Source organism: Lolium rigidum, chromosome 7 (genome assembly GCF_022539505.1).
Source record: "Lolium rigidum isolate FL_2022 chromosome 7, APGP_CSIRO_Lrig_0.1, whole genome shotgun sequence".
Classification (NCBI taxonomy): Eukaryota; Viridiplantae; Streptophyta; class Magnoliopsida; order Poales; family Poaceae; genus Lolium; species Lolium rigidum.
This window is the reverse complement of record NC_061514.1, coordinates 158,659,970-158,676,544: the sequence shown is the minus strand read 5'-3', so window position 1 is coordinate 158,676,544 and position 16,575 is coordinate 158,659,970. Positions and strand designations below refer to the sequence as shown.

Here is a 16,575-nt window from a genome sequence, read left to right as displayed (position 1 = left end):
TATTAGCATTAATGTTATTGCATTAAGCAAACAAAAAATGCTTAGATTTCAGGATCTCATAATGTACCACCAAAGCACGTCTCTATGTATACAAATTATCCATTTATTACTTTGAAACTTATACAAGCCCTGTAAACCTCGACACTCACATAAAATATTCAATACAACAAAAGGTTGCAACCGAGCCCTTCATGGCTATTATGGCGAGCATCTCACAGCAGTTTCACCAGCCTCACCAACTGTCATCCAACCTACAGGACAGCACATAAAACATTCTTCTACCCTGCTAGGAAACCTACATTGTTCTCTTGTAGAAAGCCTGTGACCCGAAACAATATAGGATATATAGTCCTGTTAACCTTGCGTTTCTCCTGATTACAGCTGCACATTGCGGTTGTGGACCCAGCTGAACGGAATCACTGGCCCCTGTTTAGCCCTTGCTTGCGCTCTCTCGTCCAGCCGCCTGAACCTTGTCGCCAAGGTGCACACATAGTCCTGCGCCCGTCTCCCTTCACCCGATAGTCCGGTTAGATCTGCAACTTTCCACCGCTGGACCAAGAACTCAAGGATGTCTGCATAGTCTTTTGCTGTGTACACGCCCAGCCGCTGCGCAACTGAGCTGAAGTGCTCGAATAGGTTGTCGTCCTCGCCGTCGTACATGAGATGGGCAGGCATCGAGATCTTCTTCCTCATCATGTCAGCAAACGCAAGCACCGTGTAGTCAGGATCGATTTCAAAGAGCTTCTCGACTATCTTGGTGTAAGCTGTCTCATGGCGCTTCTCATCAGCTGCTATCGTACCACATATCTGGGCCAGTTTAAGGTCCCCAAACTGCTTGGCATGCCTAGCGGTATTGCCATGGGATATGAATGTTGCTCTCTCTTGGAATGATGTGTAAAGGAAACCCATGTAGGGATTATTCTCAGTTCCTGGGTCCTGATGAAAGAACAAATAACAATACAAATTATTTTCATGGCAATGCTCACTAAAGTATCCAGAAGCAATTGCACATCATATTTACAAATAGTTAATACCATAGACATGCCAAAAGGGGATCACTTGACAAACAGTGTTTCTTTCAAAAGCGAATAGGATATCTAGATGCATCATTGTACTGTTCGAAATAGCTAAAACAGTATAAGATGAGTTCACAGCTTAGTTACAGTTAAGGCAGTATCTATATAAAAAAAGTAAATGGTGGTTTGTTAATTGAATAACACATCTGTTACATGTTTGTTTTGCCATTATTGGTGACTTTGTTTGAGAGAACTGCTGACACAATGATACATCAGTACTCTCCAGTGGTAGTAAGATTATTCCTGTTAACAACCTAATGATTCAATGAAAGGAAAAAAAAGGTGTCATTATCCTTGAAAGACAGTTCTTACCATTCCAGAACCGATAAGGTATTGTATGGTCTTCTCAATTTGCCTCATGTCAACACGCCCACAAAGGTACATATACTTGTTCAGGAGATCCCCATGTCTGTTTTCTTCAGCGGTCCATGCTCTTGTCCAAACAGCCCAGGCAGTTGGGCTTGCACCCGTTTCATCACGGACACCATCAAGGGTGTTGAGCATTGTTTGGTAGGTAGGAAGGGCTTCCTCAGTAACCATGTCCCCAACTAGGCAAACAAAGTAGTCATCCGGGATCTCCTTTGCCCGCTCCCTTAGTTCTTTTACTTCATCATAAAATCCATCAGAAGAAGGGTCTGGTAGGAAGTCCTGTGGCTGCCAAGACTTTTCAACTGGCTTCAGGAGATTCAATAGGTTGTCCCTGGCCCAAGATTGAAGTGAATCGAAAATCTCCTGCTTTTGTGCTGGTAGCGAATGCATGACTTGGAGATGCACCTCACGTGGAGGAGCATAGGGCTTTTTGGCAGTTTTGACCCTAGGAAAGGCAACATGATTATTTAGTATTTAGTAAAATCAAAAAGGAGCATCACAGATGGATGCAATTGACATGGTGACTGGCTCAATAGAGCCCAACAAAACGATGCAATGCAACTCAAATTGAATGGTCTGCTACATGATATCTATACCGGAAATTTCAACAAATTGCTGGTATCAAATTACAGTGGCCAAGTAAACACAATGAAATCCTGATGTTCGCATACACAGTTTAACAGCATATACACACCATTTCCCATATATAAAAATAGGTAGTAATGTTCTGATGAAGCGATAATTAAGGATAAGTGTGTAACCACAATTGCATATACACACATAAACAATGTTCAATCAACAATTCTTCTAAGATTTTACAGTTTATGATCCAGGATAACCAGGTGGGTAATTTAACTGGGTAACTCTCCTAATCTGGCTAGATGAACACGACACAATATCCACTCACGTCATTTTACATTAATCCGGATAACAAACAAAAATGGTACCAAAATATACTTTTATTTCGTATCCACATACTCTTCTTATATTCACAGGTGCTAAATATTGTGATGCCCCTGTCATTCACTGTCATGTAATCTTCAGTGTGGTATTATGCTTAGGAGCGGAGAGAGTAATATTTTTAATTAAATTGATACCACAAGAACATGAGTAGAGTTCCTGTGCTCCCCCTTTAAACTAAATTGCACAGGCAGTGAGGTATTTAGTAGGACTGCAGAGGGTGGTTGCAGATCAGGCCTTCTAATGTTCACTACCAGTCCTCCACAAAAAGAAGTTCGCTATCAGTCAATCCCCATCAAACTGTTTGAACAAGTTCAGATCCCAACAGCTAACATGCTTACGGTTTCCTGCATTAGATGATCCTATATTTGGATTTCGACAACCTGCTTGAATTGAGGATCCTGCTTACGTATATTAATTCCTGATTAAGCTTTAAGAAGTAATTTCTTCAAATTAATAACACGTGATTTCGGTTATAACAAATTTGCAGGTCAAATTGACAATACAAAAATTCATGCACAATCAATTTAAGATGAACCTATCGTCATTAAAAAAGAAAACAAACAAATGTACACAGAAGAGAAACCAGATTTTGGTTGCACGTGCACGTCAGCAAACGGGCTAGATCGCCAAATCAGGTACGGGTCTCAAACTAGCGTTTCAGATCGTAAGCCGGGAAAGAGCATCAATTGGATCAGCGAACGAATCTAAAGAGAAGCGCCAACACAGATAACAAAGCATCCGGAGGAAAAGCCCCTGGATCTCAACAAGAAAAGAAGGAGAACACAGAAATCAAACGCAAAAAGGTTGCATTTTTCTTCTTCTTGTGATTTGATCCGATCCATTAGATTTAAGGTGTTACCCTTTCGTCCCAAGTACCCAAAATTCGAGATCACAAAACTCACCAACCCAGATATCAGAAGAAAACCCAAGAAACCCTCCCACCAACCCAGATCACACGGCAGGCGGAACCATTTCCACTATACTCGAATCAAGGAGCACGGGTTGTACGCATGCGTATGAGGATCTGCTTACTCGTTGATTGTGGAGGCCATGGCCACGACCGGCGGCGGCCCATTGTTGGCCCTCCTCTGCGCGACGGAGGGCGACGGCGAGGCCTTGTGGGACGGGAGGCACGCCCTGAACGCCATGGCCGCTCGAGCTCACCTCACCTCACTGCTCCCTGCCGCTGCGAGATCTCGATGAGGAGAGACAGGTGGAATGGATTCTTTGCTACAGAGGCCGGGATTCCTTCTGCCGCTCTTCTTGGGCGCTCCTGGTTGTCTCTACCTGTGGCTGTGGGGGGTTATACAGGGGGTTTGTGAACGAGAGGGAGATCGGCTATTAAAAAGGGAGGAGAGAGAATGTATTTTTGGCAGTGTAGGCCATTAATTTGTGCTAATCTAGACTTGTTGGTGCGCAGCATCGGGTTAACTTATTCCAACCCCTTTTGCTGGCCTGCATTGAAATTTTTGGGTTTTCCTCACCTCAATGGTCTCATGGCAAAGAAATAGGGTGTTTCTCAATGATTTCTGGACGGAGAAGAAGAGTCATATGCCAAATTGGTATATTTTGTAGTGGGTGCATAGCCAATTTAGTTGACACCACACAATGTTAGTTTAAGTGTATGCCAAATTCGTAAAATAGTATGGCTAGGTATACCGTACAAGAAGAATAATGGAATATTCTCACAGCTCTTAGGCATATACTTAAGTAAATATTTTTATTATTTGTTGGATGATTATGATGGTGATTGTATTCTCAACCTAACAAACATTAAACTTTAGGTTGACACAATTCATGTTTCATTAGTAGGAAACTATGTTTTTGTCGATAACAACACATCTACGATGATTTCTAAATCTTGAAGCTCTAAGACCCAAGTCGACGGTAGTGCTGAGTGCATGCGGGTGATCAATGTTCCTAGAAAATGCATATGTTTCGCTTTAGGTCATGTAAAGTGAGAGCATAAAGTTGTAACTCGGTTACCAACTCAAGAGTATACCGCCAAGTTTTTTTTTTTGCATTACTTAAAGAAGCGACATGTACATGTAAAGAAATGGATGATCATGAACTAAATATGAAACAAATGTTGTGGAAGTGACTACATGAATAAGTTTTAGTGTTATCATGTTTCCCTCATGGACTGGCTAAAAGAATGGTGTTGCTTCTCCCTCACAGACTAGCTGAGGTAGCTTCTCCTTCAGTATTATGACAACATGGTAGATTATGATGAATCTACTCAACATAACATTTTGTGGACCATTTTTTTACTTTGCCTATTTGTTTTTGGTGGAAGTGACACAATAAGAGTTTAGAATTAATGTGTTGCTAAAATAAATAAAAAATACACCACATAAATTTGTCATATTATAATCTAGCTAACAAAGCTCTGCCTTTTTAGGATATGGCCACTTTGATAGTAGGATTCTTAAACGTATTATTGTAACATGTCCTTTTGAATCCCACCGGATTACAAAAGGGCGTGATTTGGCGACCATTCGTCTATGCGGCCATCCAATCTCATTAAAATGTGAGATCTGGACCATCCAACCATTGCAACATAACCATCAACCACGTAACATTATTTTGTGTTTGACATCATAGCATCATAATATTTCAAAAATGCAATGTAACTATTTTTCTATGTTTGGTACAAAACCTCAATAGCTCACAACAAATTGTCTAGAGAAATCATCACACACATAGATCCTCATAGAAGTGAATGGTTGTCACGTGAATGCAACATTCGTAGTAAGTGCTCAAAGTGTAATGGCAACATATTATTGGATTGTTTGCAGCAAAAAAGAGCAAGTTTGTAATATGTCAAACGAACATATGCAACATCAAAATCCAAAAATACTAACCGTTGTTAGGAGCCTTCACCTAGTCGAGCTCACGTGCCACAAATCTGGCTCGCCGAGGAGCCCAATTGGAACCATATTTCCCAACCTTGAACTCGCTCCCCATAGTCTAGGTCCATTCATAGACCTCGATTACATGGAAGGCTTCCGTACTAAGATCTAGCTAAGGGATCATGGTATGAGCTCTTTGTCCCATTGTATACGGGGAGGAGTAACGGAGGAGCATGTCAGTTTCACAGGAGTATTAGCAACGAAGGAGCATGGTGGTGGACAAGGCGGAGGGAATGGCTAGTGTTTTGGCGTCTGTGAGTTACACGAGAGGACAAGGCGGAGGGTTGAGATGATCGATCGACTGGAGCGATCACTCGGTCCATATAAATCTTTTTCCATTAGAGAAATATAGAGATTTAAAAGCATAGTGTGTTTGAGAAGTGAGAACATAATATGTTCTAGGCCTGGCGTCCGCTACAATGATGTACTTAAAGTGTATGCTAATTTTCTAAAAAAAAATAAAGCAGGAAAAATCCTTCACAAGAGGTCATACGGATTTCGCTTTTTTTTTATCCAATTCCTTAAAAAAAATGGGCAAAGGAATAGTAGCGGTTACAAGCAAGAAAGTCTCAACATTTGTTCACCAGATATACTAAACCAAAGTTTCGCAAAAGTGAGAGGTAACGTGCGTGTAATCTACTCGCGCAACAAAGAGAGTAAAATTAGTGTAAATAAATGGAGGAAGATATTGTAGGTGAAGACTATTAATGGCCGCAAGTCTTAGGTCGATTGAAAGGGAGGACGTACAGGGAGCAAGCGAGATGGGTTCCACGGCCGGATCGGCGGGTTGGACTATCGCACTTGCACACCGGGGACGGGTGGCTCCTTCACCGCAAGTTTCTCTGTGTGGTGTGGTGTCATGTGTGTGCGTCGACAGTAGGCCGGAAGCTTCGAGATGTGGATGCGTTGCAAGTACACACACATTCAAGGGCCGACCTAAACCTACTCAGCGTACGTGCCCTCACTTCGCGATCATGTGCGGATGTCTCCTTGGAGCTATCCCTCCCTGGTACAACAACGTGGCTCCTTTTAAAATAAGCGACCCCGTTTTGCAACTGATTAGTGATTAGGCTAGAAAAACTGAGTTGAAAAGCAAAAAGGCTAGAAGAAAAACTGCTAACGTCTACGTACACCAAACTGACTCATCATGGGATAAATTTAACATCAGTATTATTTAGTTCAAATTGATAGTCAAACTGTCGAGATAAGGCCATGAATTTCCATTGAAATATATTTTGGCACAAACATAGTGTTTTCAATACAAGTACGACTTTTGGCGAAAAGAGAATATATTTTTCGAGATGGAGGAAGTAATATAAAGACAATACGAGGAACACTTGATTTATGCATTAACATGATATCAAAAATTAGTTAAGATATCAGGAATACGCAAATCCAACTAACAATAAAAATTAGGATAAAACACCATAACCAGAAATGGTGACACACGGGTACTTGAAAATATACTCTAACAACGAGGCCTTTAGGGAGGGAGCAACACATGAAGTCGTCCATGCCGTTGGATCCAACCGCCGAGGCTAAATCATGTGTTTTCACCCGAAAGAGAAATTTGAGCAAACTCTAGTTGATTTCTCCAATGGAGGGAAACGTCGGGTGAACGCCACCATTGATAGATTCAACCAATGAAGGTCCGACCAAGAGTTTCCAAATTTGAGCAAACTCTCGCTTTGGAGCAAGTGCTACAGGTAGCCCATATTATTTCAAAATTAAGAATTTCAAAAAATCAAGAAAATACCTAGAAGTAGTTAATGTTGTATTCTAATCAGTATGTACATTTTTAATATGAAGTACTCCATCCAGTCCTAGATGGATGTATCGACAAACTAGATAGTGTCCCGATACATTCAAATTTAGACTAATCTAAGATAACTTTCATGAAATGGGGGAGTATATTATAGTCTAGCTTGGGAAAACATGACAAATGCGCGGTTCTAGCTATGTGCAAAATTAGAAGCTTCTAAAATTTGTCAGATTTTCCTTTGCTAAGCCTAAAATACAAGATGTTTATGCTCCCTCCATCCACAAAAGGATATCTCAACTTTGTCTAAAATTGAATGCATCTACGCACTAAAATATGTCTAGATACATGCATATTTTAATAAAGTTGAGATATTCTTTTATGGACGAATAAAGTATTAAAAGTTTGAGAGCTCGTAGTATACATAGTTAACTTCTTGAGACACTTATTTTCGAACGGAGGGAGTACGTCTAGATACTTTTTTTCTATTTTTTATGGAACTTCAAAATCAGGTTTTCAATTTCTGTAAAACAACGGGCCTCCAAAGCGAAATTCTGAACCATATAACGCTCTTTTGTGCTGCTCGGTAGCTACTGGCAACTTGCCAAAAAAATATGACATCGTTGATATATACCAGGACCCGTCACGTTTTCCTGTACAGCTAGCTACCAACGGCGCACGACTATGCATGTTATATATCAATCCGTTGTTCGTTTCACATTTTTGCATATCCGCACGCCTATGTTATATGCACTCCCCATGCGTAGAGTGGTAGTGGTTACATGTGCATATTGAGTACTGGAGACACTCACGTGCACGTGCTGGTTAGTCAAACTGAGGCCATGTACAATGCGTATGTCTGGATATAGGTACTTAGCAAAGAAATATATTTAACTACTTTTTGAGACAAACATTCAATCCGATTTATCATAAAGCTACATCGCCGAGAGCACCACGGCTAGCATCATCGGTGTTACAGCCTACACATTCCGTTGTTCGTACTTCTAATTTTTGTTTTAAGTTAACCTTATTACTTTATTTTTGACAAGTTAATTTCGTTTGCTATAATATTTTATATTTATTGTAACGGATGCAGTAAATTTGAACCAATACTGTAAAAAAGTAACGACACTTGTAAAACTAAATTAGAATCATTCTATCCGTTGTGAAATATAGTTTTATAATGGTATTTTTTTACGAATAGAACCCTAGCATTAAGAGAAACATCTAATAATACAAAGCATCTCAACAAAAATGAAAATTGCAACGAAATCCTTGAGATGCCCTTCGTCTTCAACCTCCAGACCTTGTCGACGGCGTGCTGCCGCTGCTGCTTCTCCTTGAGTCGGTTTGACGTTGTTGGTTGAGGACATGAAGTCGCCGAGTGGATCAAGAAGACCACACCCGCCCTGGAGACGAAGGAGTAACCACCAAGGAAGCTCCATGAAGATCTGAAGATCCCTCCCCAGCCAGTAGAAGTCCTCAAGAACCACATCATTCACACAAGCTTCTCGACGTCGCGGTCGGGATGGGGCTGAAGTCGAGGAGAGTTTATTGGAGAAAATGCCACCCTCAGCACTTAAGCACCACCCCACCAAACAGAAACCCTAAAATTAGGGAAACAGAGCTATCCCGCCGACGGTGGCCGAGATCCACCGCCTCCATGACCCGAATGCCACAGAAGCGAGGGAGATCACCGGCGGCACGAGCGGGAGGCGAAGAAACTCTAATTGTCCAGTGAGTGTTTCTCACGGGCTAAACTTTCTTGGCGTCGCAACAAATGCATGTTACTATCAATTTAACATCATACATTTTTTTGCGGGTAAATTTAACATCATACATGGTACTATCTTTTTTAATAGACTAAATTTAAAATGTTTATAACATATAATAAGATACAATTACTCTTTTTCGTGGACGAACGAAGCAAGTATTTGAGTGGACGTGCTTGGTCGGTTAATCCTTGTCGTTTTTAACAAGACAACCACTAGATTAATTACTCCGTGTCATGTCGACGGATCAATCAGTACTGCACTATTAGCTGTAGTGATTCAATCCCGCATGGAGCTCCATCATTTTTCCTCTATCGTGTCGCCGTCCAAATTTGGTCCGCGAATCTTTGTGCTCTGCCTTCATCATACGTTGAGCAGTTTTGATGCTTGTCCGAATGTAGGTATGTGCGTGCACGCACGTACCCAAACGGATAATAATTGACTACTAATTATTATGGAGGCAGCAAATGCAAAGCATGGCCTTTTAGCCGTCCGTCCAGCTAGGAACTGGGAGGAGATAGCTGACGATGACGAGGAGCGTCGTCCTCGTCCGCGATCCCGTCCGACATACGTGACGGCGATAAGCGTTTAATAAGCCACAGATTAATGCGCGCCGTTTATCTGGATTGGAACGGCCATGCCGATCTGACCGAGTCTTTGCTCGCGTGCATTGTGCAACCTTTTCCGGTTGTCGCTCACATGTGTCAAACTCTCTACTTCCTTCGATCTATAAAAGGTGTCAAAAAAATTGTACGAAACGTTATGCTAACTTTGTATAAAATTACTGACATTATAATGGATCGAAGAAAATACCTTTCTTTATAACCTGCATCCGATTCATAAAATGCTATGTGGATTTGTGTGTGTTTGGCTGAAAACCGATGAAAACCTGTGCCACAACACTATTCTTTTGTGTAATTTTATATTCAGAAGTTGGAGTACCTAAATTAGTATTTAAATTTCATTACTTATGTTAGTATTAGAGCATCTCCCGCGGGACACTTTCTGTATTCCGGTTTCGGGACCGATCCACAAAAAACCAACTCCAACATCACACGCTACTAATACCCCTAAAATTGCGATGCCCCTAAAAGCCTCTCAGAGTCCCGGTACAAGGGGCACTTGTGAGTCACTGCCATTATTTTACTGATGTGGTGGGTCTCTGAAACTCTCCGTCGCCGTTTTGTCGCTGTTTTGTCGCCACCAATACCTCGTTGTTGCCGATGTCATCGATGCCCCTTCAACGACGCGTTACCGCTGCCGGCACCCCGCCACCATCCCACGGCCGGTGCCCGCATGTGCCACACATGTCATTGAGTACAAAAAGGGGGAAAGGGGGCTACTGCTATAGTGGATGATGACTTTAAGGCTAGCAGGGACACGTTTTAATGGCAATTTTTGAAGACGCTCTAAGGAAATGGTGAATGTGAACAGGAAACACGGGAAGAGAAGATTCAGCAATATTTTCTTTTTGCCGATTTTCAACCATGTGATGTTGGACAGTCAGAAAGTTTCTTCCTGCCTCCTTGGTAATAAACAACACAATCTTTTTTCTATGATACACCATTACAATCTTTTTGCACTTCCAATCCGAAGCGCAAATGAAACCCAGAATTTTCACTCGTAGCACTTTCATCCACTTAAGTTACCTCATTACATTATCCTTATATTTTCATCTCAAAACTTTGGATTTGTGAAATTAGTCATACCCTTGATTCATGGAACTAAAGTGAGTTGATTGTGTGGTTCCCCGTCTCAGTCTTGACATAAAGAACAGCCTCCCAACTCAGCGAAGCATGATCAGTAGTTGTGAAAATTGAGTGGAAAAACTAGTCCATGGATCTATAAGTTTCCTATCTATACATTATGTCTGGAAGAAATATAAATGTGTGTCGAAGCAATGCAGGAGTTAATTAGTTATGGCAGCAGCAAGTCAATCAAAAGAAAGGTTTAAACGTCCTGAGATTTAACACTCTTAGTTTTTATGCTATGGAAATGCTATAAATATGTATTGAGTGTGTATGAAAGAAAAGAGTTTGAAAAAGCAAATGAGAGTTTGAATAAATTGAGAAGGTGGAGGAAGAGTCTAAGTGGGCTCAAAGAGCGAAAGTTCAGCATATCCAAGAAGAGGGGGGGGGGGGGGGGAATAATACGAGATATTTTCATTTGATTGCAAATGGTAAGCATCGGAAAAAGAAAATCTTTCAATTAGAACAACAAGAAGGAACAATCGTTGGGGAGGATAATCTTAAGGTTTACATCACCGAATTCTATAAAAATTATTTGGGGCACCGGTTCCAAGTAATTTTTCTTTAGCGGAAGAGGTGGTGCATGATATTCCGCAGATATCATCGGTTGAAAATGAGATTTTAACAGCTCCTTTTACTAAAGAGGAGGTCTTTGAGGCAATCTTATAGATGGAACACAATAAAGCTCCAGGACCGGATGAATTTCCGGCGGAGTTTTACCAATTTTTTTGGGAAGTAATAAAGTTTGACTTAATGGCGCTTTTTAATCAGTTGAGTGGACGTGATTTTCCCCTTTACAAACTTAGTTTTGGCGTAATTACTTTACTACCCAAGAAAGAGGATGCGGTACAGATACAACAATACATACCTATTTACCTCCTAAACGTATGTTTCAAGATATTTACCAAGGTAGGAACAAATCGAATAATGGGGATTGCCCCAAAGGTTATTAAACCAACACAAACATCCAGCCTTTATACCGGGTCGCAATATATTAGAAGGGTGGTAATTCTTCATGAAACGATTCATGAGCTACAAAGCAAGAAATTAGATGGGGTGTTGTTTAAGATTGATTTTGAAAAAACGTATGATAAAGTTAAGTACCCTTTTTACAACAAACTTTGAGGATGAAGGGTTTTGCCATAGAATGATGTAATTTAGTTCATCAATTCGTGCAAGGGGGAGTGTAGGGGTGAAGGTAAATGATGATATTGTTTATTATTTTCAAACAAATAAAGGGTTGCGGTAAGGGGATCCCTTGTCTCCAATGCTTTTCAATATTGTAGTTGATATACTTGCCATCTTAATTGAACGAGCAAAAGATGATGGCCAAGTTGGGGGGGCTTATTCCTCATCTTGTTGAGGTGGCATCTCTATACTACAATATGCCGATGATACGATCCTTTTTTTGGAACATGACCTCCTTAAAGCTGTAAACATGAAACTAATTCTATGTATCTTTGAAGAGCTTTCGGGACTTAAAATTAACTTTCACAAAAAGTGAGCTTTTCTGTTTTGGTAAGGCTAAAGACGAGGTGGATCAGTGTAAGCAGATCTTTGGATGTGATGCTGGATCCCTTCCCTTTAGATACTTAGGTATTCCTATACATTACAGGAAACTCAGGAACTCTGATTGGTACCCGGTTGAGACACGGTTTGAAAATAAATTGGGTTGCTGGAAAGGAAAATTACTATCATATGGAGATAGATTTGTCCTTATTAATTCAGTTTTAACCAGCTTACCTATGTTCATGTTATCCTTTCTAGAAATACCTGTTGGGGTAAGGAAAATATTGGATTTCTGTAGATCTAGGTTTTTTTGGCAGTCTGATGAGAATAAGAGAAAATATAGGCTCATAAAATGGAATATTAATTGTTTGTCTGCCTAAAGATCAAAGAGGTTTAGGTATTAAGGTACTCGAACTCAAGAACAAATGTTTATTGAGCAAATGACTCTTTAAGCTGCTTAATGAGGACGGGGTGTGGCAGGAGCTGCTACATAATAAATACTTGAGACAGAAGACCTTATCAGCGGTGCAAGCTAAACCCACAGATTATCCCTTTTGGAAGGGATTGATGGGGGGGGGGGTTGAAAGATGGGCTTTTCACTAGAGGTTTCTTCAGAATTGGTGATGGAATGAATACCCGATTTTGGGAAGATACTTGGTTAGGGGGTACCTCTTTGGCGCATCAATATCCTTTATTATATAATATTGTGCATCACAAAAATGTAACGGTAACTCATGTGCTAGCTCAAACCCCGCTGAATATTAGTTTTAGACGGGTTTTGTTGGGAAACAAATGAACTTTATGGTTACAGTTATACCAAAAATTAATGAGGGTACATCTAAATGCTGAAAAAGATCTTTTTGTGTGGAGCCTCACAACAAATGGTTTGTTTACGGTAAAGTCTATGTATGAGGATCTTATGAGTGATCATACCCCTTTTTTGTGAAAATATCTATGGAAAGTCAAAGTTCCCCTAAAGATTAAAATCTTCATGTGGTTTCTAAGTAACAATGTTTTGTTAACTAAAGATAATTACGAAATTGGAATGGATGTACGAAATGTGTTTTCTGTGGTGAGCAGGAAACCATTGAACATCTGTTTATTGAGTGTCCTTTAGCTAAACTTCTTTGGCGCACAGTTAATTTCACTCTTAATCTTCCACCTCCAGCCAATATTACAAATATGTTTGGAAATTGGTTAAATGGAGTTGATAGACAATCTAAGGCTTTCATCCGCATTGGGGTTTCCGCTTTATGTTGGTCTATTTGGAGGGTAAGAAATGATATTATCTTTAACAATTTTTTTTTTCATTTCTTGCAGGTTATCCTTATGATGTCACATTGGGTTCAGCAATGGGCCCTCCTTTCGCCAGAGGGACTGCGGGATGCTATAGTTTCTGGATGCACACGGCTCTAGACCGTCACTCAAGATATCTTGTACCAGGCTGGCTGACGTCATACTAGGAGACTGCAGTGATGTGTAGTGATACTATGTTCTATTTACTTCGCTGGTTGATTCTTGTATCGACTGTAGGCGATGATTGAGTTGTAAAACTTGGATTTATGAGAATTTTTAATAAAATACCGTGTGCATCATCATGATGCAAAAACCGGGGTTTTATCCCCATTTCGAAAAAGGTATTAATAGTTGCAATTGTGCTAAGATATATTGACTTGTACCAACATGAAACATGGGACAAAGGTGGAATTCTCTCAAGTCTAGAGAAAAATAAACCAAACTGGCATTGATCTACTGGCTGCCTATGCCATCGACTACAGGGCTCCAATACCTCAAATTGAACAGCCGAGGGAACTATTCCTGCGATGTATCTACCAGCAGCCTCCACACCTCTATGAGCTTACTCGAGGGCTCTCTTGCTCATCGGCCATCACTGGCCACACCTCCTATGGTAGCGGCAGGTTGTGTCCAGCGTCAGGCGCTCGAGGGAATGCGTGCTCTCGAGGATGTACCGTGAGTTCAACTAGGCTCTTGGCTTCACTGAAGCCTGTGATCGTCAGCTGCCTGAGGCGGTTAAGCCGGCAGTCCAGCTTCTGGCTCGGGTATTCATCGTCGCCTCCAACAACAACATCGTCTATCATGGCTTCTTGCTCTACCCGGATATACATAAACATTAATGCCAGTCTTCTGATAACCAAGGATATAGGTAGGGAGAGTGACTTACATGGAGGACGAAAGAATCCAAGGCAGGAGAAGCATCAAGAAAAGAAACCAGAGATAAAGCATCATAGCTTGGGGAAACGCCCACTATTGGTTTGAGGAGTCCAATTTCGAGGTTCTTGAGGCGGGGTAGCTTCGACGGCAACATTGGAGTGCTGGGATCGTGAAGAAAGACAAATACCAAGATTAGTCATGTTGTTGCAACTTTTTATGATCGTGAACAACAGGCGCTCTGCTTTTGCATTATATTAGAGGGAAATCTATTACAGAATGGTGACACAAGTGTGCCAAGAATAAACAATACAGACCAAAGGTGTCAACCTACGTGACTGGCTTTACCAAGCTCAGCAATTCAATGTCAGCATGAACCAATGCCGCCACTCCAATGGCCGTTGCGTCCTTGCTCTGGAAGATCCTCCTTCTCCTCTCTTTCCAAATATGCCAGATAACATAAACTGCAATGGAAATCTCTTGCCTTCTCTGAGATTTGCTGCCACTTTGTCTTGAAAGTTCCCACCAAGAGTAGACATTCATGGCATCATTCCCCCGCTGAACCACGAGGGGGAACGCACCTTGAAACTGGGACCAAACTTCACGGGCAAACGTGCAATGCAAAGCTAGGTGAGCAGCAGTTTCCAACTCTTGCTCACACAGACTGCATTTGTCATCACGATGCCATCCTTTCGCGCTTAAACGATCAACAGCTCAAAATTCTGTTGGGCAAGAAAAGCCAGAAGAACAACTTCACTTTCCCTTCGGCTTTGATGGACCATACATGATTGAGCTCCGGCATTTGCACTCTAGTACAAAATTGGATTGCATAAGCAGAGTTGGCCGAGTAGGATCCGTCAGTTGTGAGGTTCTAGGAGATAGTGTCTCTGGCGTCAGAAAGGTTGACCAGCTGAATTTGAGACCACAACTCAACATACTGATCCATCTGCTCCTCAGTGTTAATCCTCTGCAAACCCCTCATGCAGTTGTTGCAACTGACACGGCTTATATATAGGTACAAATCATTGTTCCACCATATATACTTTAATGGCCCCCATTATTTGATTTTATTGGACACAATCTTCAAACTAGGAAAGGATTATGACAAGGGGCCCTTTATCTCCGATCTTATTTAATATTGTTGCTGATATGTTAGCAATTCGCTCGGGCTAAAGATGAGGGTAAAATAGGGGCTTGCTACCGCATTTGATCGACGGGGGCATCTTCATATTGCAATATGCGGATGATACAATATTATTTTTGGAACATGATATTGCTAAAGCCGTTAACATGAAATTAATACTATGCATGTTTGAACAGTTATCGGGTTTAAAGATCAACTTTCATAATAGTGATTTTTTTTACTTTCGGTAGGGCAAAGGAAATGGAGGACCAATATAGATGTATTTTTGGGTGTGAATCTGGAACCTTACCTTTGAAATACTTAGGCATTCCTGTTCACTATAGGACACTTCAGAATGCGGAGTGGAATCCTATTGAGAGTCGGTGTCGTTGCCTAATCGACGGTACCTCGGAGGAGGGATCCTCACGAGGGGGAGAAGAAGTAGGGGCCATAGGGCGGAGTGCTCACGGGACGGTGGTACGCGAGTTACCCAGCTTCGGAACACCTGCACGATGACAGGGCCCTACTGCTGCTTGTCCGGAATTATCCGGGCGCTTTCGTGTTGTTACAATGAGTTGTGGTTGTGCCTCTAGGGCTCCCGGGATCCGGCTTATAAAGGCGCACGGATCTAGGGTTTACATGGAGAGTCCTAGCCGGATTACAGATAGCCTAACTACGGTACAATATCTTGCCGTGCACGTCACGGATCCGCCTTCCATACACGTCGTCCTGGATCCGGGTTCCTCATGGGCCTCCATGGATCCGGGTAATGTCGGTACGGATCCGGCCTGCTGATCCTGGGCTGGACTTCTTCCTTCATGATCAACAACAACTGGGCCGCCCGATGGGCCACATGCCTCACCACCGTCTGTGGGCCACCCGGGCTTGCCGGATCTAGGCACTCGTCGATGGTACACCTATGAAGTATACCCACAACAAGTAGCCCCCAGAGTTCTCCGAGTTTCACCTGCAGTTTCCGCCTTGCTGGTTCATTATAATCTCCGGCAAACGTTGGTAACACGGAGAAACTTGAAGAGCTCCAACTTTGCATTTTCTTCTTTTTTCCAACTTATAGCCGGAAAATGCTCCCACCCCGCGGGACTTCATCCATCGACGTTCCAAAGAACATTTCCGGGTTACTCCCTGCTCGAACGAGAGCCAACTTATCCTCACGG

At 41.7% G+C, this 16,575-nt stretch overlaps 1 protein-coding gene across 1 annotated transcript; it reads right to left on the bottom strand.

The window, feature by feature from the left end:
- On the bottom strand, window positions 1–3,834 carry LOC124669170 (stearoyl-[acyl-carrier-protein] 9-desaturase 5, chloroplastic). Its single transcript, XM_047205849.1, has 3 exons — window positions 3,441–3,834; window positions 1,389–1,890; window positions 1–936 (listed from the first exon to the last, which is right to left on the bottom strand). Exons 1-3 carry the CDS (start codon window positions 3,554–3,556, stop codon window positions 376–378), a joined length of 1,179 nt encoding a protein of 392 aa, XP_047061805.1. The 5' UTR covers window positions 3,557–3,834; the 3' UTR covers window positions 1–375.
- Window positions 3,835–16,575: the final 12,741 nt, after the last annotated feature.